Source organism: Phacochoerus africanus, chromosome 2 (assembly GCF_016906955.1).
Source record: "Phacochoerus africanus isolate WHEZ1 chromosome 2, ROS_Pafr_v1, whole genome shotgun sequence".
NCBI lineage: Eukaryota > Metazoa > Chordata > Mammalia > Artiodactyla > Suidae > Phacochoerus > Phacochoerus africanus.
This window is the reverse complement of record NC_062545.1, coordinates 223,646,350-223,672,466: the sequence shown is the minus strand read 5'-3', so window position 1 is coordinate 223,672,466 and position 26,117 is coordinate 223,646,350. Positions and strand designations below refer to the sequence as shown.

The 26,117-nt window shown below is 37.3% G+C and overlaps 1 protein-coding gene across 4 annotated transcripts in view; it reads right to left on the bottom strand.

The window, feature by feature from the left end:
• Positions 1 to 24,125, bottom strand: part of LOC125120039 (COBW domain-containing protein 2) — a 52,503-nt gene extending 28,378 nt beyond the window's left edge. The window contains exons 1-6 of one of the 4 annotated variants that reach the window (XM_047767735.1): positions 23,833 to 24,125; positions 14,146 to 14,232; positions 13,083 to 13,179; positions 11,060 to 11,151; positions 4,358 to 4,417; positions 2,610 to 2,647 (exon numbers count right to left, since the gene is read on the bottom strand). In XM_047767735.1, the coding sequence (XP_047623691.1) occupies positions 2,610 to 2,647; positions 4,358 to 4,417; positions 11,060 to 11,120 (159 nt within the window). In that variant the 5' untranslated portion in view covers positions 11,121 to 11,151; positions 13,083 to 13,179; positions 14,146 to 14,232; positions 23,833 to 24,125. Of the gene's footprint in view, positions 1 to 2,609; positions 2,648 to 4,357; positions 4,418 to 5,208; positions 5,352 to 11,059; positions 11,152 to 13,082; positions 13,180 to 14,145; positions 14,233 to 17,884; positions 18,146 to 18,189; positions 18,431 to 23,832 lie in introns of those variants that run through there. The other 3 variants (XM_047767732.1, XM_047767731.1, XM_047767733.1) reach the window with 3 other exon arrangements.
• Positions 24,126 to 26,117: the final 1,992 nt, after the last annotated feature.

Here is a 26,117-nt window from a genome sequence, read left to right as displayed (position 1 = left end):
GACCTTTTTTCTGTGTAACTTCATTCATTGATTCTATTGCATTAAATGCTGTCACATTTGTAGAACTGAAAAGAACAATGTCAGTAGCCTGGGTGTCAAGTCCTAGGAATAGAGAGCTGTCATTTGAAGTTGTCCAATTCTTTCCCCATGATTAAAAAATGAATATTTCAGATCAATGGGTGACAATCCCATTAGAGTGATAGCCCATGATATCAATTACCACTTCAGTTTCAATTTGGCTGGCTGGCCACAGGGTACCATTTCTCAGCTTTACTTGTGATGGGCTGGCTCTCTGAAGCATGACACCCTTAAATTGCTGCCCATTATCCAAGTGTCATTACTTGTACTGCCTCAGAATTCTCTGAATCACAAGCAGCTACTGAGGTCAAGCTTTGCAACCAGAGGAATTGGACAAGTTGGCAAATTCTTTATATAAAGGAAAAGTTATTTATCTGGCATCTGACTTAGAAAATCTAAAGTTTCCATTATCCTGACAGTATGTCAGTTTTGTGTAGGTATATTGATTTAATAATTTAAAAGGTTTTATCAAGGTGGCAGGGGGTTAAACGTTTACTCTGTTTGCATTATTCAGAATGCTGCTTTGGTTTTTTTGGCCGCTATCACACTGATAATGGATTTTTTTCTACTCCTCTCCACATCCAAAATACATATACAATTATTCCTATAATCATAAATACATAGTTTGATTTGGGGTATGGCACTTTAAGTCCATCAAGAGAACAAATAAAATATCCTGCTATTCATCCTGTAGATATCCCAAACTTGGTAATAAATTTATACAGGAGATGGATTCAAACATGCCCTATAGTAAACACTCAGAATGAGGAATTTAAACTTTTTCTTTTGCTTCCTCCATTTTTCCAGAAATATCATAATTTCAGAACAGTTGAATATTCCTGAGTAAAACTGCGATATCTGGAATCTTTCTTTGATTCTTAAGACTATTAACAAATTATTTCCCAAACTTCTCAAATTAAGGTGGTCTATTCTTGAGGGAATTGAAGGACCAATGAAGGAGTATTGGTAACCATTTGACGAGCCTGCCACCCTAATTTTATTAAAGGGCTGGGAGAAAACCTTTTCCAAATTAAGAAATTCAGATACTGTGGGGTAGAATACAAAATGGATATGGATTTTTAAACATTAAACCTAAACTTCTAAGAAATGATGCCTTTGGGTACTATCCGTATCCCCAGAATAGATTAGGAGATAGAGGATAAGTTCATTCTCTTCTGACTTTAGCAATATTTCACTCTGGAAGTTGAGAAACGCTATTTTACTTTATGTAGCAGATGTATTTAAAAATCTTACTAAGTGCATTTTATAAACTGAAGTTCATTTAAATGCATTTGAGGACCCTGGTAGCTGTAAAAGCATTCACAGCAAGATGCCTTTTAAAGGCGCTTCCCCATCCCTAAACCTAGGTATAAATCCTGATCACTTCAAAATAAGGTAAAGCAGTATTTTTTAAAAACTCAAGCATCTCCAGCTTGTGTCTGACAGCTGTTTAACAAGAAAAACGTATACTTAATTAAGCTTAATTTCCTCTATCAAACAGAAAAGCTTAACCAATGTTAGAGCTGAATCCCAGTGAGAGATTATACACACCCAAACTGTATCCTCCTATTATTCTTATTACAAAATATTACACTTCTAATTTTTAATCACATCAAGCCAGAGAAGCAGAAAATAAACATTTAACTTAAAAACACAAAATAGGAGTTCCCGTCGTGGCGCAGTGGTTAACGAATCCGACTAGGAACCATGAGGTGGCGGGTTCGGTCGCTGCCCTTGCTCAGTGGGTTAACGATCGGGCATTGCTGTGAGCTGTGGTGTGGGTTGCAGACGCGGCTCGGATCCCGCGTTGCTGTGGCTCTGGCGTAGGCCAGGGGCTACAGCTCCGATTCGACCCCTAGCCTGGGAACCTCCATATGCCGCGGGAGCAGCCCAAAGAAATAGCAAAAAAAAAAAAAAAAAAAACCCCACAAAATAGTAATTTAAAGATATATATACAAATTTCATCTACTGTTCAGGATACTTTAAAAAAACCTTTTTTGTGTATATTTACTTTATTATTCTTTATGCTTTTTAAAATTCCTGAAACATGATACATTAAATTAAAAATGTAACTCACTCACTTGACAATTTCCTGATAATATTACTGCCATTAAAAAGAGTAATATCTTGGAGTTCCCATTGTGGCTCAGTGGTTAATGAATCCAACTAGGAACCATGAAATTGCAGGTTCAATCCCTGGCCTTGCTCAGTGGGTTAAGGATCCAGCATTGCCCTGAGCTGTGGTGTAGGTCACAGATGCGGCTCGGATCCCACGTTACTGTGGCTCTGGTGTAGGCTGGCAGCAACAGCTCCAATTAGACCCCTCACCTGGGAACCTCCATATGCTGCAGGTGTGGCCCTAGAAAAGCCAAAAAAAAAAAAAGAGTAGTATCTTTTACAATCACAGTGGAAAAAATATTTTTGTTAAGGACATTTCAAACAAACACAAATATAGAAAAAAAAACATAATTAATCTCTGTACATCTAGTTCATCCAGTTCATAAGTAACTCACAGCAATCTTTCAACTTACTTTTAATCCATATTTTGAATCCACAACAGTTATGATACCTACAAAGGAAAAAATCTTTTAATCATCTTTATATTTAAGAATGAAATTAAATTAAAACCAATCTATTTCCATTCACAAATATCACTTAATAAAATACTGTTTTTTTTTCTCTTGCCAACACTGCAATCTAAAAAATAGACAATTTCTGGAGTTCCCGTCGTGGCGCAGTGGTTAAGGAATCCGACTAGGAACCATGAGGTGGCGGGTTCGGTCCCTGCCCTTGCTCAGTGGGTTACCGATCCGGCGTTGCTGTGGTGTAGGTTGCAGACGCGGCTCGGATCCTGTGTTGCTGTGGCTCTGGCGTAGGCCGGTGGCTACAGCTCCGATAGGACCCCTAGCCTGGGAACCTCCATATGCCGCGGCAGCGGCCCAAGAAATGGCAAAAAAATAAATAAATAAATAAAAAATAGACAATTTCAAATTTATACCCAGTGCTAAACACTTTTTTAAGGCACTACATGGAATATAATATAAATAAATGTTCAAAGTTAAATAAATAAATAAAAAAAGAAAATAATATTTCTCTGGCCTTATAATCCAAAATATGATGAGACAAATTTCATAAGGGAGAATGTTCTAAATTACATGAGATAGCTTAACTCATACAATTTATACTTATTTTATATGTATAAAATAATTTTCACATAATCAAAATCAAGACTTTTCCTATTTAAATTATTGTTTCACAATCTGAGGCATCTTAGAAAATCTTATTTCTAATAGTTCTCACCAAATCTAACTCACACAACTGTTTTACATTATATGGACCTAAGTTTTCAAATGATCAATTAGTTTGGCAATCTCTAAATTTATATGCTAAATAATTTTTTCAAAGATAACAGCAACATGAGTTTGGTGATGCCTAAAGAATTCAAGCAGCTACATGCCATGTATATTAAGGCCAAAAGATGAGGCCCAGCTTCAATAATTCTTAAATGTCACCCCTTAGTCTATGAAAAATATGGTTTACAGAAAGGTGAAGAATCACGGTGGAGGTGTCACAGAGGACATATTTGTCTAATTCAGAAAGTTTCTAACAGGTCTTAAATGAAGACTATGAATAAGATAGCCCAAAAGTCCTCAGGTAAAGAAAGTAAGGGGTGGGGGTTTTGTTTAGTTCTTATCTTCAAGGGAAAATGAAAGTGGAAATTTGATCCTCATACTATACACATTATTGAAAATAAAAAGCTCTATATTGCCTTTGGAATGGATAAGCAATGAGATCCCGCTGTATAGCACTGGGAACTATATCTAGTCACTTGTGATGGCGCATGATGGAGAATGTGAGAAAAAGAATGTATATATGTATGTGTGACTGGGTCGCTTTGCTGTACAGTAGAAAACTGACAGAACACTGTAAACCAACCATAATGAAAAAAATAAAAATCATTTAAAATAAATAAAATAAAAAACACATACTAAACATGTAAACAACAGGGAATACGGAAAATCTACACGGTATTTTAAAAGGAAAACCTTAGTGAAAGCCCTCAACTGGGAGCTGAAATTAACATCTAGTTCTACTACTGTCTGGGGCTTTAAAATCTGTATGAACAAAGACTTAACTTCATCATCAAACAAAACAAGTTTAAAAAGAGTACCAATGAAAGTACCAATTAAAAGTATAATATGAATCAACAAAAGTGATCTTAACCATAACATTAACATTTTACTTGGCAAATGTTAAAAAATTTCATTTCCAAACTTACCATCAAGATAAATATCAACCCCTAATGCAGCATCAACCCAAAACATAGAAGCTACTGCACCTGAAAATATGATAACACTCATCAAATAAAAATATTTCTTCATACTAGGAAATACAATTCTACCAATAATGTTTTAATTTGCTCAAATGGAATCAGCAGGCAAACACATATAAACTAAATACAGGTTTACAATCTTAAGGGATTTACAGTGATCAAAACAACTTATTTTATACCCACTTCTTCCCCTTTTGCTTTTACTTCAATTAAAAAAAAAAGACCAACTCTTACTACATACAAACCCAACATCAAGCTTTTATCAATGCTGTAATAAAATAATTAAATAATTTGAGCAGCACAGCTGTGTGCACACATAGGTCTTATTTTTATTTTCTCTCTCCTAAATATAATAACCATACAGTTCACAAATAATTATCTAACACAAAGCAAAAAAAAAAGATGGATAAATCCAAAATAACTTGTCCAAAAATTTTAATTTACTTGTAAGTTATATTGAAGAACAAAAGTAAAATTACACACTCTATGGCCTTACTAACAAATCCTTACACTATTTATTAGTACTAATATAAAATTTGGGAATCTTTTTAATTGAGGAAAAATAATTTCCAAAGCAGAAGTTAAAACATGTTTTTGACAGAAACTGGTTCAGTACCAAATCACACACCCTGATTAGTATGCCACAATGCAAGAAAAAGAAAACTGACAGCAAAGAAAGAATTTGATTTTTCAAAGCATCACAGGTCCAGTTAGTGACAGAGCTGTCTAAAAGAATGAGTTTTGGGGGCAAACAAGGATAACTGAACTCATTCCAGTGTCTAAAGCTGTCCACCTACCCTGATGAGATGTGGTCTCCCAAGCATCACTCTGCGTCAACAACGAAATACCTGTCAGCTGTTTACAGTGATTACTCATGCAGGATATAGCAAGGGCTACAAGATCTAATGGTTTCCTGATATCTATTGATTTTTTTCCCAAAAACTTAATAGTTTTCCAATTTGACTGAAATAGGATTTGTAAGTAACAGGGGCTAAATCAATGCCTGTCCTTTTCAAGGAAATTACTTTACCATGACAATTATTTAGCTTAGAAACGGAGAGTGTCAGTCTCCTAAACAGGAAACAACTGAATTGCCAATAAGAATTTTCTTCAAGAATCTTACTTGGCTAACAACATGACTTTAATTAATGAAGGAGAAAAATCTATTTTGAGTATCATTACTCCCAACAATAAGTTATAAAAAAAGGATTTTTTTCACTCATTAGAATTCCTAATATTGCACAAAATTATTCTTTTTAATTCACTGACGTCTATTCAGACAGCTTGTAAGTCCTATGGTTAACATGTGCCTAGTATTAAGTTGAACTCTAAGGGTGTATTCGAGCTTTTCTTCTAAATCTGATGTATATCTTTGGTATAATACTTACCAGGCTACACTACTTAAAATTTGGATGTAGGGGTTTACCAGGGGGAATAACAACAAGAAAATGAAGTTAATCAGTGTTTCTAAACCCAGGGTGATTTTTCTCCCCAGGGAATATTTGGAAATGCCTGGAGAAATGTTTGGTTGTCTCAACTACAGAAATGCTACTGGCATGTAGTAGATAGAAGCCAGGGATGCTGTGAAACATCCCACGGTGCACACAACAGCCTCCTAAAACAAAGAATTACCCAAACCAAAATGTCATTTGTACCAAGAAACCCTGAGCTAAATTATAGAATCTCCCTTCTTCAAAACCTAATAAAAAATAAAAATGAACAAAACAAAATGTTGAAAGCCAAATTTTATCAGCGCTAACCTACTATAATTTCTGGTGACAGTAAAAATAAGGAAAAGGGAGTTCTATGCAATGTATGACAGTTCTTAATTCTACCCCAATCCTCAACAAGAGGTTATAGGGAAATGGTTAACAAAAATCCTAACATTTATCAGAAATTGCTTTCAAAATGGTGAAAAGTGACTAAGGGAAAAATAAGCAAAACAGGGAAAAATCAACAAAGAAACTTCAAGGGTAAAATTTTCTAACCATCTCCACATTTGTTACTCTGAGCAAAATGAAGAGAGAGGTCTGAAGCTCAAGGAGGAAAAAAGGTATGAGAAATCTATTCACGAGTAGTTTGAGCAAATACAGGAGGAAAACACCCCATATTTTAAGAGAGCAGGGCTTAAAAATCACACTGCCCATCTGGCTCTCTCAATCATCCCTTTTCTCTTTGCTTCCCCATCCCCACTCCCAGCAACCCCTGCTTTCAAATTAAGGCTCAAGAGACAAATAAGTTTGGGAGTTCCCACTGTGGCTCAGTGGAAATGAATCTGAGTAGCACCCATGATCTCTGGCTTAGCTTAGTGGGTTAAGGATCCGGTGTTGACATGAGTTGTGGTGTAGGTTGCAGATGCGGCTCAGATCGCACTGCTGTGGCTGTGGCGTAGGCCAGCGGCTACAGCTACTATTCCACCCCTAGCCTGGGAACCTCCATATGCTATGGGTGCAGCCCTAAAAAGACAAAAGACAAAAAAAAAAAAAGAAAAGAAAGAAAGAGAAACAAACAAGTTTAGGTAACATGGGTAAGGTATTTAAAAGATTTCATCCATACCACATCTAGGTAAGAGAGAAGTTCTCTGAGCCTCCAACATCAAGGGCAAACATGCTTAAAGAAGAAAAAAAACTATGCACATATATTACAGCTAAAAATAAGCAAAAAGAAGATAAAAGGAGGGAATGAAAAAAAAATGAACAAATGAATGGGGCAAACAAATGGTAAAGAACCTGTTTTAGAAGGAAAGATAATCCAAGAAACCAAGGAAAACCTCCAAGGGCTTCTTTATAATAAGAAAGTTAAAATGATACAATCTTAATTAAAAACAAGCTCTAAAGCAAAACAAAGTAGAATAATATAAAAAAGTAACTTTTAGTGCTAAAGAAATAAACTTAGGGCCAAAATACCATTACTTAATTCATATAAACATCAACAGACATTAGTGGAAACAGAATTATCAACAAAAAGGAAGATCTGAGGAGTTCCCTTGTGGCTCAGTGGTTAACAAATCCAACTAGGAACCATGAAGTTGCGGGTTCAATCCCTGGCCTTGCTCAGTGGGTTAAGGATCCAGCGTTGCCGTGAGCTGTGGTGTAGGTTGCAGACGTGGCTCGGATCCCACATTGCTGTGGCTCTGGAGTAGGCTGGCAGCTATAGCTCTGATTCAATCCCTAGCCTGGGGAACCTCCATATGCCGTAGGAGTGGCCCAAAAAACAACAAAAAGACAAAAACAAAAAAGGAACATTTGAGATGATTGTAATACATGCAGAGGCAAAAAATCAAAACAATTAGAAGATAATAGATATGGAGAACAAAATTCAACCTAGGAAAAATTAGTCCCATAAAAGAGACCCAATAATTTGAAAGAAAAAATATTCATGATAATTAATAAGTAAACTGTCCCTAAATGAAGAAGTAACCCTTCAGACTAAAGAGTATATTGGAATCCAGGAAAACATGAATATGAATGACACTTGGATGTATCTTGGTTATATTACCGAACTTTAAAGACAAAGAAAAAATTTTTTCAGTCATCTTGGATGAAAAAGCAAGTCACTTTCAAGGAGGCAGAAAAAAAAAATCAGACTTTTCTACAGTAATATTCATTGCTCCAATAAAATAAAATAATGACCACTAAGTTTTAACTAAAGTTGTTCTCTAAGGATGTTTGTTACCTTCTGCCAAGTTTTCTTTTTTCTTTTTTTTTTTTAGGGCCACACCCAAGGCATATGGGGCTAGGGGTCAGATCTGAGCCTCATCTGTAAACTACACCACAGCTCACAGCAATGCTGAATACTTAACCCACTTAGCAAGGCCAGGGATGAGCTTGCATCCTCACGTATTCGGCAACCCAAGTCATCGCAGTGATAATGCTGGATTCTTAACCTGCTGCACTACAAGATAACTCCTTTTTCAAGTTCTCTTCTTTTAGGTTCAAGTAAAACTAATTAATAATTATTAAGAATAGCACAAAGAGGAGTTCCCGTCGTGGCTCAGTGGTTAGCGAATCTGACTAGGAACCATGAGGTTGCAGGTTCAATCCCTGGCCTTGCTCAGTGGGTTACGGAACCGGTGTTGCCAGTGAGCTGTGGTGTAGGTCGCAGACGCAGCTCAGATCCCACGTGGCTGTGGCATAGGCCGGCAGCTACTGCTCCAATTGGACCCCTAGCCTGGAAACCTCCATATGCCTCGGGTATGGCCCTAGAAAAGGCAAAAAGACCAAAAAAAAAAAAAAAGAAAAAAAAAGAATAGCACAAAGAATGTGGTGCCATTTTTATAAAATTACCTCTGCATATTTACACATAGAGCAGGGTTTCCCAAGACTATACATGTGCAAGAATCACCTGGAAGCCTTATTAAAACAGATTGCTGGAGTTCCTGTCATGGCACAGTTGTTAATGAACCTGACTAGGAACAATGAGGTTGCAGGTTCGATCCCTGGCCTTGCTCAGTGGATTAAGGATCTGTGTTGCCATGAGCTGTGGTGTAGGTCGTAGACACAGCTTGGATCCTGAGTTGCTGTGGCTGTGGTGTAGGCTGGCAGCTACAGCTCCGATTAGACCCCTAGCCTGGGAACCAACATATGCTACAGGTGAGGCCTTAGAAAAGACAAAAAAACAACAACAACAAAAAAAAACCCAGATTGCTGGGGTCCCATACTTAGAGATTCTGATTCCATAGATCTGAAATGAGGCCCAAGATTCTACGTTTTTCACAAGCTCCCAGCTGAGGCTAATGCTTTTATTTAACATACCATAGCAAGCAGCCCTGGCACAGAGAAATCCTTGGAAGGAAATTTATCTGCTTGTGTTTTATGGTAGTCAGATATACTTTTTAAAATTTTCTTCTCAGTATGTCTTAGATGTTATTTAATTTTTTAAAAAAATAATGAATTCCATTTTTACCAAAACAAAAATTATTCTAAAGAAATAAGAAACGTTAACCTATTTATACCTATAATTTGTCAAAAAGCTTTCCCTGAAATTTTTATTTTTTTCTTCCTCTGAAGAGCTGAACTGTGTTTCATTAAATTCACCTGTTTTCAAAGTCACAAGAATTTTCCTGTATACAGTGGCTACAATGAAAGAAACTGGTATTTTCTATTTTATTTTGTCTTTTCAGGGCCACACCTGTGGCACATGGAGGTTCCCAGGATGGGGGCAAATCAGAGCTATAGCTGCTGGCCTATGCCACAGCCATGACAGATCTGAGCCATGTCTTTGATCTATACCACAGCTCACGGCAATGCCAGATCCTTAACCCACTGAGAGAGGCCAGGGATCGAACCCATGTCCTCATGGATACTAGATGGGTTTGTTAAGGGCTGAGTGACAATGGGAACTATGTATTTTCTATTTTAAAAAGAGGCACACAATATACTTCCCCATCTTACCGTATTTAAATTAACATTTAACACCAATGTAATGGTCCGAGTCCTATCATAAGTCTGACCTACTGGAAATGTATGAAAAAATCCATTCCTACTATAAGGACCAAAAGAGCTCAATTCAATCCTAATTTGAAAACACAGGGACAATGTTATTATGTCATTTCAAAATACAACAGCAACTGATTACATACTCACTATACTCTAATTATTTCTTTTAAACAATTATGACCCTTGCAATAAATTATTTCCAAACAGTGCTTTAATATGGTTTTATGCCACAATGCCACAGACCAAATCAAAAAGGAAATAATGGGTCAGACTTACAAAACTAAATGTTCTACAAACTAGGAATAAAGATGTTATCTAAAAGTTATTTGAATAAGAAGGAATAGAAGGAGTTCCCGTCGTGGCGCAGTGGTTAAGAATCCGACTAGGAACCATGAGATTGAGGGTTCGGTCCCTGCCCTTGCTCAGTGGGTTAACGATCCGGCGCTGCCGTGAGCTGTGGTGTAGGCTGCAGACTCGGCTCGGATCCTGTGCTGCTGTGGCTCTGGCGTAGGCCGGTGGCTGCAGCTCCAATTCGACCCCTAGCCTGGGAACCTCCATATGCCGCGGGAGCGGCCCAAAGAAATAGCAAAAAAAAAGACAAAAAAAAAGTAATGAGAAGTAATACTGCTGTAGAGTATATTCAATTAAATATATACTAGAACATCTCATTTTTCCCTAAATGTGATTATATTTTTCAAATATCTTAATAACTTTTGTTCTTACCCATAACCCTCAATTAAGAGAATTTCAAATTCTATTAGCAGGTTAAAAAAATCAAATAGAGTTCCCCTTATGGTTCAGCAGGTTAAGAATCCTACTAGTATCCATGAGGATGCAAGTTTGATCCCTGGCCCAACTCAGTGGGTTAAAGGATCTGGCAGTGCCTCAAGCTTCAGTGTAGGTTACAGATGTGGCTCAGATCTGGTGTTGCAATGGCTGTGGTGTAGGCTGACGGCTGCAGCTCCAATTGGACTCCTAGCCTGAAAACTTCCATGTCCCACAAGTGTGGCCCTAAAGAGACAAAAAATAAATAAATAAATACTGTGATCATCACTCATCTACCAAAGAAACATAACAATTCAGTATTTTTCCTCTTTGAAACCAAATAAGAACTTTTTAAATCTAGAGTCAAGCTCTAATACTCATTTTAGATATTTCTCTAAAAATGTTTAAGCACTAAATTCTGATTGTTAATAATGACATTTCTTACCAGGATCTGCTAATCCAGTGGTCTCTAACAGTATGTAATCAAATTTCCCCTTCTTCTGCATCAAATTCTCAATAGCTCTAAGGCCATTGTCCCTGGAGAATAAATACCAAAGCATAATATAGAGTTGATTGTTTAAATATTTTAAAATGATCATCACAAACATTTTAAAACATATTTAACAACCTGAGACAAAAATATCTCTGGGCATGTGAAAACCCATTCCAAAGCTTCTAACAAAATATCTGTCCTTGGAGTTCCCGTCGTGGCGCAGTGGTTAACAAATCCGACTAGGAACAATAAGGTTGCGGGTTCGGTCCCTGCCCTTGCTCAGTGGATTAACAATCCGGCGTTGCCGTGAACTGTGGTGTAGGTTGCAGACGTGGCTCAGATCGCGCGTTGCTGTGGCTCTGGTATAGGCTGGTGGCTACAGCTCCGATTCGACCCCTAGCCTGGGAACCTCCATATGCCGCAGAAGCGGCCCAAAGAAATAGCAAAAAAAAAAAAAAAAAAATCTGTCCAGTATTTATCAGTTGGGGGGATGGGGGGAAGCTGCATATATACTAACAAGTAACAACAAATCAGATACATGATTAGTTAATATTTTATTTAAATTAAAAGCAGAGGAAATTGTAATATATGATTAAGTCAGAATCTGTTATGTATATAGCTTTATGAAAGAAAAAAAGCAGCATAGAAAATGATAAAATTTATGAATTAATTGGGACACTGCAATTAATGCCTTTTAATTCTTTTCTGAATTAGAATAGCAGGCTTTAATTTCCCTTTTTTCTTAATAATACCTAAAGTGCAAGAAAATATTTAATTTTAATTGTTTAAGAAAATCTGTCATTTTAGGCTTGTTACTACACTTGATTCAAAGTCAAGCACCTAAGATTGTAAATGATGTAGAAGAAATTTATTTAGCTAGAATATTCAAAATCAACAGTACAGGTATTAATTTTCTTTCTTTTTTTTTTTTTTTCCTAAGGCCACACCCGAGGCACATGAAAGTTCCCAGGATAGGGGTAGAATCAGGGCTGTCGCTGCCAGACTACGCCACGGTCACAGCAATGCCAGATCCAAGCCACATCTGTATCCTACATCACAGCCCGTAGCAACTCTGGATCTTTAACCCATGGCCTGGGCTTGAAACTGAGTCCTCATGGATACTAGCCAGGTTTGTTAGCACTGAACCACTAGAGGAACGCCCTAATTTTCCTACAAATACTCGCTCAACAGATATTTGAGTACTATTATGTGTCACTTCTTTTCTAAAAGCTGTTATACTAATGAATAAAACAGACACTGTCCTTGGTAACAACTATAACTGGTGGAATATATTGTAAGGTTTTCCTCTTTAGTCATGGTCACTTATTTCTATTTTTAGAGACTAAATTCTTGGAAATAAGACTAATAACTTATTAAATGCAGAATAATCATTTTTTTACACATGAAATGAGTCTTTCATGCACCATAGGGATTATTAATTAAATAAACCCTGATGTCAAAAACAATTTAAAAACTCAATAAAAGGACTAAAGCATTAGTGTAGATAGAAAAACAAGATAGCAAGAAACACTGTAAGAAAAGACATCCTGGGAGTTCTCATGGTGGCGCAGTGGAAATGAATCTGACTAGTATCCATGAGGACGCAGGTTTGATCTCTGGCCTCGCTCAGTGGGTTAAGGAACCAACACTCTCATGAGCTGTGGTGTAGGTCACAGACACAGCTCAGATCTGGGACTGCTGTAGCTACGGCACAGGCCAGTAGCTACAGCTCTGATTCAACCCCTAGCCTGGGAACCTCTATATGCCATGGATGCGGCCCTAAAGAGATATTAAAAAAAAAAAAAAAGAGAGAGAGAGAGAGAAAATGCATCCTAATAAGTCTATCTTCTAAATGAAAATACAGTGAAGAAGACTATGTAGATTCAGTTAAATTACACAAGAAAATCAAAGCTGGAAATATAACTAATAAGCATTTACAGTAAATCAAAAAGCACACGGTAAACACATTCCTCACTTTACAGAACAGCAGAGGCAACCATTTCTAAGTTCCAGCCATTCTTCATAGAGTTCTCCACCTTGGCTGACAGCTAAGGATTTCTCCAATGCACTTCCTAGGATAATTAACAAGAAGCTGTTTAGATTATGTATACTAGTTAACCAAAAACAAAGATGAGGATACTCAATAATGGAGCAGATTTCAAAGCAGAAAATACATTTTATAATTTTTATTATCTCATTCTATTCATACTGCCTCAATATTTTAAACTATACTACTCTAGATAATTCTAGCTTGTATTTAAGGGGATTTAAGCTCCTAAAGAGGCAAATGCAAATTGATGAATCATACCTCCTTCCTCTTTAAACCTCTTACTAGCCTGCTCCCATTTCCTAATTAAGTAGCTGTTTTAAAGGCACTTTTTCTTCTCCATGGCCAACTCTCTAGAGAGACCAGTATGGTTTATAAACACATTAGTTTGTATATACCCTTCAACCTCTTAAAAGACTTACCTATTTTTATCTTTTCATTTTTCCTCTAAAGTGTTTGTTTCCTTTAAACAGACTGTTTAGTATTCCCAATAAGAGTAAAATCCTTAGTTCATTTTGAAGCAGTTTGCTTGACCAGGGTACCAATGTGCTCACTTAAAAATTAAATTTTAGTCAAATACACATAGGTTTCCTAGCAATGCTTGCTTAGGAAAAAATATATTTGAGAGTCTGAGATGCTTGTTATCAAATGAGAACAATTTAAAAATCTTACTTATCATCCAGTAGAAACATACCAAAGTTAGGAAACAGTTCTTTACATCTGGAATTACTTATTTAATGCAAAAATCCAATTTAATTCTGCTGATAGTGATTTTAAAGTTATACAAATTAAAGTTCTATAGAAGCTATCTGATTTCAGTATCTCAAATCCATACAAATAAAGCTTGACATAAATGATCCTAATTTTTCAAAACTATTCACAACAACCTGTTCACATTAAAATACCTCACTTTCATTTTTAAACATGGAATATGAATTCACCAGTTGAATTAACTGTCCAATAAATTCTTGTGGCAATAGCATTTACTTACCCTCCCCGAATTCATTTAAAATCACAGCTATTCTTTTACTATGTTGCTCTGTCAAAATATAGTTCAGAAGTGTTGTTTTCCCAGCACCTGTAAAATATATTTGTTTTAAATAACAAAATTCAAAGACTAAAGGTACAAAAAAGATATAGAGCCCTAATGTTCTTTAAAATTTGCATGCTATTCAAATATTATTTAACAATGGTATAAGACTAGAGGAAAATATTAAAAGTACCCTTTGAAAACTATTAAAAATGCTTTATGCTAATATAAAATTTTAGAAATGTTTACAAATACTTACACAAGCTGGATCACACAGCTTTCTCTGACTTCATATAAAAATAGCATGCCTCCCACATAACTTACAGTACAGTTAATGTATTGACATCTACTATACAGTAATGACATCTGAATTTTCTATTAAATAAGGAATTAATGAAATAATGGCTTCAAAGGAATAAAGTACTCATATTGCTTATAAAATACAAAATATTTAAATCCCTTCACATGATGACAATATTTCTTAGCCAAGATACATGGTTCACTTCTCCAAAACTTACTTATGAAGACCTAAATTTTATTTCAACATCCATCATTAAACAGACACAAATTCAGACTGACTATATGACTAATTTTAGTATGTTTAAAGCAATCTATAAAACTGATAATACATACAATGGAAAATGGATGGAGGAAATGTCAACAAAAGATACAATAATCTGTACTAAGAAAAATTCATAAAGCTACACTAACTCTGTCCAGTAGGTGGCATATTAAACCTAATACATTCAGCTTAAGTAGAAGAAAAAAATTTCTTCTACACCAAATAATTTCCATATGCACTAAAGTTCATAGAGAGAAAGAAAAAAACCCTAACCACATGTACATGGTAGTGTCGTTCAACTATATAAATATGCTATTTATTTATTTTTCTGTTGGTGGGCACTTGGGTTGTTTCCAGTGTTTTGCTACTAGAAACAGTGCTGCTGAGAACTTTTACAGGTAAGCTTGCACATCTTCTGAAGTACATTTAGAAGATTTCTAGGGTAACTAGAAGGGACTTACCCAGTAGTAGGGTATTAATAGCTTCAACCTTTTAGGTCATATTCCTTTAAAAACTGTTGAACAGATGGAAGGCTTGTGTTTAGAGTACTTTAAAAAGTACCATTATCAGTAAAGGTTCACGATTAGAATGGGAAGGACAGATCTTAAGACACAGGGCAATGAAGAAATTCTTAAAACAAGTCCAAATGTGAGACAGGTGCCCTGAGTGTGAGAGCTGCGCTAAGCTGTGACAGTGAAAATGGAAAGGATGGGGTGGATGTAGGAGACCTAATAGAATTACTAGGGCTTCATCATTAACCATCATAAAGCAAAAGACTTTAAGACAACAGTTCAGTCATTCGAAAGTCTGCTATGGACCACATTTTACGCTGAGCTTTGGTGAAAAGGACACAAGACAGAGACACTGTCTCTACCTTCATGAAGCTTAGAAACATTTAAGGAAGTGGGAGAAGAAGGGGAATTCGGGTCAATAAAGAGTAACTATGTCACAGGATGATACTTTCAATGGTAGATGTACAAGATGTGATGGAACACCTCAGAAGGACAGCTAGGCAGAGAACAGTAAGAACACATGACACCTGTTAGAAATCAAAATAGTTCATGTGGCTGGGCTCAGGCTAAAGAGGGTTTCAAGAGCCAGAATATAAAGGACTTTGTAAGTCATGTTAAGGAATTTGAACTTTAACCCAAAGAGAAACCACTGAAGGGTGTGACAAAATCAGACTGACGTTTATAAAGATCAGTAAGGCTAAAATACAGAGAATATATTAAAGGGAAGCATGACGGAAGACTAGTAAGAAAGCTTTTAGAATATTCCAGGGTGTGGGATCACAAGAGCAGCAAGATTTAATGGTAACACGAAGTTTTGGACTTGTTCAGTCTGAGATGTTGGCAGGACATCAAAATAGAAACTACCTCGGTATGAAATTAAAAGGAAGGACAGAGGAGGGAAAAAATTTTAAAAGAAGCCAGAGAGGTAGGTGGAAATATCAGAAGAAAGATGTGTGGAAAGCAGCAGAACAATGTTTCAAGAAAAGAGAAAATGGCCAAGAATAAGCAGAGAGGAGTTCCTTTGTGGCACAACGAATTAAGGATCTGGCATTGTCCATGTAGCGGCTTGGGTCACTGCTATAACTTGGGTTTGATCTCTGGCCCAGCAACTTCCACACACCAAGGGCCCAGCCAAAAAAAAAAAAAAAAAAAAAAAAAAGAAGTTGATACTATTCCCTATATGCAGCAACAAAGTTTCTGGCCTTAGTCCTCATTCCTAACCATCAACCATTATCTCCAATACTCTTCTGATCTATGAGTGAGCGACAAGGGGGATAGGGGTAGGAAGGCAAATCTGAACTATATTCTTTTAGAGAAGGAATTTGCTCAACTTATCAGGAGAACATCCTCTGAAAAACAGTGGGGAAACTACTTTATAAATAAATAAATGCCATTATAAAATTAATCTTGAGTAAAAATGAATATAAACTTGGAGTTCCTGCTGTAGCTCAGCAGGTTGAGAACCCAATTAGTATCCATGGGGATGCAGGTTCGATCCTTGGCCTTGATCAAGTGAGCTGTGTGCAAATCTTGGAGGAAGCTTGGATCTGGCATTTCTGTGGTGTAGGCCAGCAGCTGCAGCTCTCAATCTATCCCTAGCCTGGGAACTTCCAAATGCTGCAGATGTGGCCCTAAAAAGAAAAAAGAAAGAAAGAAACTTAGTCTACAAAGCAAAAAAAAAAAGGAAATGCCAGTGATTTAATCCCTATTTTTATGTAAAAGGTCCTCAGGTGCATCAGGTTTGTACTTGTCTAGCAGCATCTAGGAATGGCATTATTTTCCCCACATCATTTCACTTTATTTATGTTTCCTAACTTTTCCCCACATTTTAAATATGGTGTTTATTCTAGCCCTTCTATTTAACTGTAGGTTTTAAAATAATACTTCTCAAACTTTCCCAGTCAAGCACCTCTAGTGTGAGGGCATAAACTATCCTTAATTGTACCATGTTTACAAAATTATGAATACAAGTGATCCTGTGAACTCCTGAAAATCATCAATTTGAGCAATACAGTCTTACACGGCAGAGTAATTTTATTCTTACTCTTTCTCCTACAGTACTTTAAAAACAGACCTCAAAAAAAAAAAAAATGTTTGAGATAGAAGTGATTTGCACCAATGACTGGAAGAGACTGGCTCGTGGGGAAGGAAAATCACTGAGGAATGGCCCTCAGGTGTCAGGTATCTTCAGCAAAGACAGTGTTTAACGGGAATAGACTATCAAGTAAGTGTTTCGCCCCACTAAGCAAAAAAGCAAACTCAGACAAGTGACTGGTATTTCCATTTTCGAGTGGGGTAGGTGAGCTTCAGAAACGTAAAGTAACTCATTAAAGGTCACATGGCTAATTAGGGGCGGGTCCGGGCCTTAGACTGCAAAGCTGAACTAGTTGCAAAAATGCGAGGCTAATTTTCAATCTCACTTGATAAATATGATCCTAACGCTGAGAAGTCTGGGAATCATTAACCTCTGAGATGAAAAGCAACCTATACGGTGAGCAACTGACCCAGCCCCTACCTCTAAAACATTTTCTGTCTGCCAAAAGGCCACGATGCCTAAGGCACCGTCAGCCCTCAAATCCCAGGACACCTGCTTTCACTGCGTTTTCTGACCGGGATGGTTAGTTACCTAAATACCCGGTGATAATTGTGACTGGGATCTTAGCGCCGGGGTCAAACTTTTCCTCCTCCTCCTCTCTTTGCTTCGTCTCAATGGGGACCAGTTCTGGACAATCCTCCTCCGCTTGCTCCTCTTCCTCATCCACACAGCCGAGAGCCGGAAACATGCTGGCCAAGAGCACAGCACGCTTTTCCCTAAGCTCGAGAGCTGGGACCACGACAACCACCCGCAGTAGCGTACGCAAAACACGCGGCGCGTGCTTGACGTCATAACGCTGCGACGCGTGGTGCCCCCGGGATCCCGCCCCGGATTACCTGGGTTGAGGACCGCGTCGGCTCTTAGACACGCCCCTAGGGGTTGTTGCCCGCCTTCAGGGCGTGTTCTCTGAAACATCGAAGCTGGGCGGAGTTGTTAAGGCTGAAGGACAATTCCGGAGGCTGTCTCTGTGCACCTGCAGCCAAAATAACTAAGGGCTGGATGACGGTAGGGCTGAAGTCGGGGTGGTTGGAACCTGGAGTGGGTAGCTTGGCTTAAACATCTCCCACTGGGAATAGTTATCAACTTGACATTGGTTAGTATCATTAAGACATTTTTTTTTAATTCATAGGAGAAAGAATGGGAAGGTATAACACTACAAAGTTAATTGTAATTTTTCTACCTGAACCAGTGGAACCTTTTTTTATAATTTCAGATTTTACATGTATATCTAAATTTTTACGATGTGCATGCATTACTTTTATTTATTTTTCTTTCATATTTGTTATTTGGACTCAGGTAACTTGAGTTCATGTATTATATTCTTTGATTCACCCACGTTCGTCAACAATATATGGATAGTCTGGACAAAGAATGTCACCCGCCAAATCAGTAAACAAAGGATGTTGAGGCCATCAAGCCATCAGCCTCCGCAGCCACCTCAACAGTTTACCCTGAGGGGATGTTGGGTGGAGAAAAACAGGATACTGGCCCTGGATAGTTAAGGTGCACAGCAAAGAAATGATTTCATGTAAGCATCTTCCCACAAAGAAAAGCATTAAATTCATTAATGAGATATCTGGCTTTCTTTAACTGACAGTAGTCTTTTGATGTTCTGACTACCTGGAATTTGTTTGTTTGTTGTTGCAAAAAATGCCTATATCTCCTGGCTCCTCCCTGACCTCTTTGGAACAGTCCGTCAGAGCTGAGAAGCTCCTTGCGATGTGCATGAATCCTCAGTATGTCCACTGAGTAAAACTTAATTCTCAAACTTTAGGTTGTGCATTTATTTGTTGATAATAGCCCTCCTTTATATTTATATATATTTATGTACATTTGCAATGAGTGCCTTTGGCCTCATCCCTAACCTAAGAATATTACCAATAAGTTACATGTGCTCTCCGTGGCCATTTTCTATTTCAACCCTCTGCCTCTCCTCAAAGATAGTAAACACTATCATGAATTGATTATAGGTAACTTATCTCTCCCTCTTTTCTTTTTAATTCTATCATATACATATGTGATAAGTATACACATATATAGTTAAAGCGTTGTTTAATTTTGCTTGTCTTTGAATTTTATTTTTAAAAATCATATAATATAAAATATGGAGTTCCCGTCGTGGCTCAGTGGAAACGAATCTGACTGGGAACCATGAGGTTGCAGGTTTGATCCCTGGCCTTGCTTAATGGGTTAAAGATCTGGCATTGCCATGAGCTGTGGTGTAGGTTGCAGACACGGTTCGGATCTGGCACTGCTGTGGCTGTGGCTTAGGCTGGCAGCTACAGCTCCAGTTGGACCCCTAGCCTGGGAACCTCTATATGCCATGGGCGCAGCCCTAAAAAGACAAAGACAAAAAAAAAAAGACCAAAAAATATCTCCTAGGTTTAGCTAATTTTCCAACTCTACCATTGTTATTCCAACTCCACATATTGTGATATGTCTCTGCAGCAATTTACTTATCCATTGTCTGTCAACTCTTGCCAAGTTTTGCTCTTATGAACAGCACTGAGTGACCAACATTTTTTCCTGAATAGAAGCTGTTACAGCCCTAACCACCTTCTCTTACATTTTTCTCAGGCAAGTTCTTGCAGATTCCCTTATATGACTGGCTGAGCATTATACTAACATCTCTTATCTCTCACTAGGAGCAACCTGTGCCCTATAAGATGGCTCAGTCAAGATGATGAACAAATTTTTGCTGTATTAGAGTGTAGCCTCAGTCAGAGGAAAAAAGAGTCTTATAGAGTGGTCAAAAGTTAAAGGAACCCCAAATATCCATTAGCTGATGAATGGATAAACAAAATATTGTATACCCATATAATGGAAATGTATCTCACAATAAACAGGAATAAAGTACAGATACCTGCTACAGGATGAGCGAGCCTTGAAAGTGTTATGCTAGTGAAAGAAGGCATTCACAGAACACTACATATTGTATGATTCCATTACATGACATGTCCAGAATAGCCAGATCTATAGAAACAAAGTAGATTAGTTTTACTGGGGACTGGGAGACTGAGGTCAGTGACTGCTAATGGGCATTTTGATGGTTACCAAAATGTTCTAAAATTGATTGTTGGTGATGATAGTGCAACTCTATGAATACTCTAAAAACCACTGAATTATATACCCTTTAAATAGGTGTATTGTATGGCTTACAAATTTATTCCAAAAGAGCTGCTGCTTTTAAAAGGCTCCTCTGTGCATCAAAATGTGTTGATGCCAGTGTGAATTTGTAGAGAAACACTGCCTTCAGGTTTTGCCTCCAGCAGTTTCAAGTCCTGGCCTTCTGAGTTATCATTTGTGGTGATTTCCCAATTGAGACATACTTAGGTATGAGTATAAAGATTAGAGCTTAAAACTTTTCCATTAGTCTTTTTACATGATACTCTTCAGCAAGATGTCTTTCCATGAATTCTATGGAGTTCTACCATTTTCTTTTCTTTTCTTTTTCTTTCTTTCTTTTTTTTTTTTTTTTTTTTGTCTTTTGTTGTTGTTGTTGCTATTTCTTGGGCCGCTCCCATGGCATATGGAGGTTCCCAGGCTAGGGGTCCTATCGGAGCTGTAGCCACCGGCCTACGCCAGAGCCACAGCAGCACAGGATCCGAGCCGCGTCTGCAACCTACACCACAGCTCACGGCAACGCCGGATCGTTAACCCACTGAGCAAGGGCAGGGATCGAACCCGCAACCTCATGGTTCCTAGTCGGATTCGTTAACCACTGTGCCACGACGGGAACTCCCCATTTTCTTTTCTGACTCACATAACTGAACAGAATTTGGCAAGCATGTGTCTAACGAGGTGAGGATTTTGATTTATTTAGCTATATTGCTTGCAATCTCCTTTCATGTTTGAGTATGGCTGTGTTTACTTCTATCTTAACATAGGACTTACTCTGTTTTGAGTGAGGCATTGTTGTTGTTATTTAACCAAAAATGCCTTTTAAAGTAAGTTTTTTAAATGTCCTAGGTGTAATATTGTAGGATCTATTACAATATATTCTATTCTACCCTGTAATCTGTTACAATCTATTCTAACTTTAAAATTTCCTCATTTTTGCAATTTTATTTAATTTCAGTTGCTTTATGTTAAAATAATAACAATAATAGTAATTTGTGGATTGCTAACCCTCTGAAAAGCATCACATTAAGCATATTAAATGCATTATATCATTTAATGCTGCAAGATAAATGTTATTTATATAGTCACTTTATAAACAAGGAAACTGAAGCTTAGAAAAGTTAGATATCTTGCTTAAGGTCGTATAATAAGTAATTGGCAGCTCTGGGATGCAGTTTAGATCTTCCTGGCACTGAGTCCTAGGCTCGTCTAAACAAAGGATCTGTAAACTTTTTCTGTAAAGGGCCAGGCAGTAAATATTTTAAGGCTTTCTAGTCAATAGGAAAATTTGAAGATATTTTATAAATCCTTATATAATTAAAAAAAACAAATTTCCATACATTTTGAAATTTGAACTTCATATAATTTTCATATGTCAGGAAATATTCTTTCAATTTTTTAACCTATCCAAAAATATAAAAATCATTCTTAGCTTGCAGGCTGTACAGAAAGAGGTGGGAAGCCATAGTCTGTGCCTTACTGATCTAGGGGAATATACACTGCCTTGTTAAGCTGAAATCAGATTTTGCAAAAACAGATCATGCTTGCTATTTTAAACTCAGTTTGAAAGTCATTTGCCATTACAATACTTCCCTGCCCTCAAAGGTACCAATATGAGTAATATTACTATACCACCATAGTAATACTCAGAGAAAGAGTTGAAGCTGACAAGGCCAAACTATTTCTCCAAGGGCACTGATACCTGGTTTTCGAGAGACCGATTTAGGCAGCACTTGAGTTTTTGCATTGTGGTAAGAGCCCTTCGTTGCAGCAGAGCATAGCAGACAAGCTCTCACACTGTCTGGATTCCTGCAGCTCAGCTTTATAGCAATAACCCTGCCAGGTGTCCTTTGGCATAATTCCCTGCTCCTTCCCTTTGCCTCAATTTTTGCCTTTGAATAGTTGTGACAGTGCCCATGAGAAAAAAATAAGGACTGTAACTACATTCAGATCAGAGGAAAGCTAAAAATAATGCCAACTTGGTTTTGCTTTTTTCTCTCAATTTTGCAACTTCCTACAAAAGACAGAACATGCTAGTGACCAGCAATAACTATTGGCTTAGAGAAGAGGAAACCAAGCTTTCAAAATTAAGCCAGTTCCTCTTAACTAGCTATGGTTGGTAAATAAATAAGCAAACAAATACTTTCTCTCTTTAATGATAATATTTATTAATTTATTTGCTATCTTTCATTAGATGCATGTGAGCTCAGTGGAAATATCTCAGAAAGGCTAGAAGCCAATGGTTTTTATTCTTAGTTTGTGTTTGTTTTTGTTTTTGTCTTTTTGCCATTTCTTGGGCCACTCCTGTGGCATATGGAGGTTCCCAGGCTAGGGGTCCAATCGGAGCTGTAGCCACCGGCCTATGCCAGAGCCACAGCACCGCAGGATCCGAGCCGCCTCTGCCACCTACACCACAGCTCACGGCAACACCAGATCCTTAACCCACTGAGCAAGGCCAGGGATCAAGCACGCAACCTCATGGTTCGTAGTCGGATTCGTTAACCACTGAGCCACAACAGGAACTCCTATTCTTAGTTTTTATTCTGTCTCGCCTTAGCTAAGACAGAATGTCAATATTCAGGTATCACACAGAGGCTATAAAACCGTGTAAGGACATGAAATAATATTCTTTCCTCAAAATATTGAAGGTGATTGGCAGGTAAAATAGGAACATGTCTGTGTTTTTAGGGAGTGTGACTTTCATTTCAAAGGCTGTCAGTAACATTTGAATTCATTATCCGAGGCTGTTAAATGCCATTTAAAGACTTAATTTACAGTCAAGTCGCTTGTAAATCAGTTTCCCACAAAAATTTTTTAAAAAGAAAAACGTGATAGAACATGATGGAAGATAGGCTGCAAAAAAGAATGTATATATATATCTATATATATATATATATATATATATGTGTGTGTGTGTGTGTGTGCGACTGGGTCACTATGTTGTACAGGAAAAATTGGCATAACATTGTAAATCAACTCTTCTTTAATAAAAAAATTAATTAGTTGTTTAATTAATTGTTCAAAGCCTGAAGGCTGGCCAACCTGAGTGGGGCAATCTGAGCAAAACTAAAAAAAAAAAAAAAAATTGTGTAATGATTTATGTTGTAATAGTTTAGAAAACAGTCTAAATAATATCCTCTTCTATTGTCAATAGAAATTTAAAAGTGACATCTGCGGCTTTATTTAAGTTTCACTTTGTAGCTTTCGTGGTTTTAAAGAAGTATATGCCAAAATCCACAGGCACTTCATGTTTGCGTAAATGTAAATAGAAGACACAGAAACAAAAGTGAAATATCTCTGTTTTTCCTTCCTCTCACTATTCCTCCAAATTCCCTCAAAGAGTGTTTAATCGCACTTACCTGAAATACGGTGCTGTCAGCAAAGCCAGGTCTTGGTTTCAAGACCAATGTCCTTTGAGTCCCATAGCTCTGTCTCTCAGGCACCACAATTTCTCTTATGGAGGAAGATTCACCAGCTTTCTTTAGCAGTGTTTACCTACATTCCTCTTATTATTTTAATGTTTATGTTCTGCCCTTGAGTCTCACTGTAGGCTGCTCTTAGCAACAAATATTTACAAGCCACCCAGCCACTTCCCTATCTCTGTCTCAATCACAATCTTTCATTGGGAACTTCCTTCACATCAATATCCCCCTCTTCTTTAATAATAGCAGAACCTGGAGTTCCCTGGTGGTTTAAAGATCATCAGATAATTGTCACTGCCATGGCTGGTTTACTTTGTAGCTAGATATGATCATGTGATGACATTCTGGCTACTGGACTGTATGAGAAGTGGTGTGTGGCAGTTTTGTGGAACCCTGGCCTTTACTTCCTTTTTCTCCCACTGCCTGGGATACAGCAGTGATGGCTAGAGCACTTCTTTATTATTGAGAATGGGAGCCACACCCCAGAGATGGGCGAGCAGGGACCTGGAAGCAGCCTGCACCCTGTCATAGAGCAGCAGGAGAGGAAGATGAACTTTCTTGTTGTTTACATTTCTGTTTATGCCACTAAAACAAATTCTAACCAAAATAGAGGGTTTTGTTTGCCTTTAAAATAATGGAAATAACACTTCAATGTGTTCTAATTAGAAAAAAAAAATCAAACAGTGTATGTATATACAAGATCGTACTTATGTGTATATATGTGTGTTTGCTGACATGTATGTAGGAGTAGTACATTTGGGAGGATACATGTCACTGAATAGCATGGGTCAGGTGACAGAGCAATGGGAGAGAAAGAGAAATGGTTACATTTTACTTCGGAAATGAATCTTTGTATCATATGACTGGTTAAAAAGACAAAAGGTATCTACAATTTTTAACATGAAAACTAAACATTTTTAAGTAAACAAGATATGTAACAACAATATTTTATGGAAGGCAAATTTTAGAATATCTACCAAAATATTAATTTTATATGCCTTTGACCAAGGAATTCTATTGATAGAAACTTGTCCTTTTATGACATGTATAACATGTATAGCAGGTGTTTGTAGGTAAAATGTTGGAATAATCCTAGCTTATCCACATGTAGGGGAATAGCTGAATAAATTTGTCTCATTCATACATTTAAATACTATGGCAGAGTAATGCTTTGCATTGTATTTACATATGAAACTGCTAGAAGCATCTTTGTTTTGAACAGCCCTGGAGAAAAAGTTGGATAGAAAAAAAGAGTCTGAACGAAGCATTCTGATTAACAAGAGAATCTGCTCTATAAGATGATGGATTTCTGACCATAGATATGATAAATTCATGTACAATTTAATCAAACTTAATTTCCTATAACACTTGTATTCTGTAGATTAAATAACTGGTTACAATTTCCCTTAACAAACAAGTTTATAAGCTTTATGGTCATCACATACTTTAAAGTTAAAGGTGAAATTCCCGGGAGGTTAAATAAAAACTTCGAAGTTAACAATTGACTTGGCTGGAGAGCTACTTGCTCTTTTCAGTGAACCTTGAAGAGAAAAATTATTAATATAACAGAAATAGAGCACATATATGATAAATATATCATAAAAGCAAAAAAGCACATATAGAGCTTTGCCCTACCTGGCCAGTGCTCCTTGTTTGTTGTGTTTCTATGGTCACCAGAACGTAAACATTCACTTTACTATCTTTACTGAACAGAACAATAACCAGAAGAGTACTTAGAGTTCTAAAACCTTTTGGGTCAATTATATTCTTCTTTTTCAAAGTTTGCATCAAATATTATTGGGACCCATAATTTCTCTTTTAATATTAAGCAAAGCAGGATCAAATTTTTAGGTTTAAAAAAAATTTTTTTTGTTTTTTTTTAGGGCTGCACCCATGGCATATGGAGGGTCCCAGGATAGGAGTCGAATCAGAGCTAAGCCGCCAGCCTATACCACAGCCACAGCAATGCCAGATCCAAGCCCTGTCTGTAACCTACACCACAGTTCATGGCAATGCTGGATCCTTAACCCACTGGGAGAGTCCAGGAATCAAACCTGCGTCCTCATGGATGCTAGTCAGATTTGTTTCCACTGAGTCATGACAGAAATTCCTAAAATTTTTTATTTTAAATTTTTATGGCCTCACTAACAGCATGCAGAAGTTCCCAGGCTAGAGATTGAATCCGAGCCCCAGCTGCAACCTACACTGAAGCTGGGGCAACA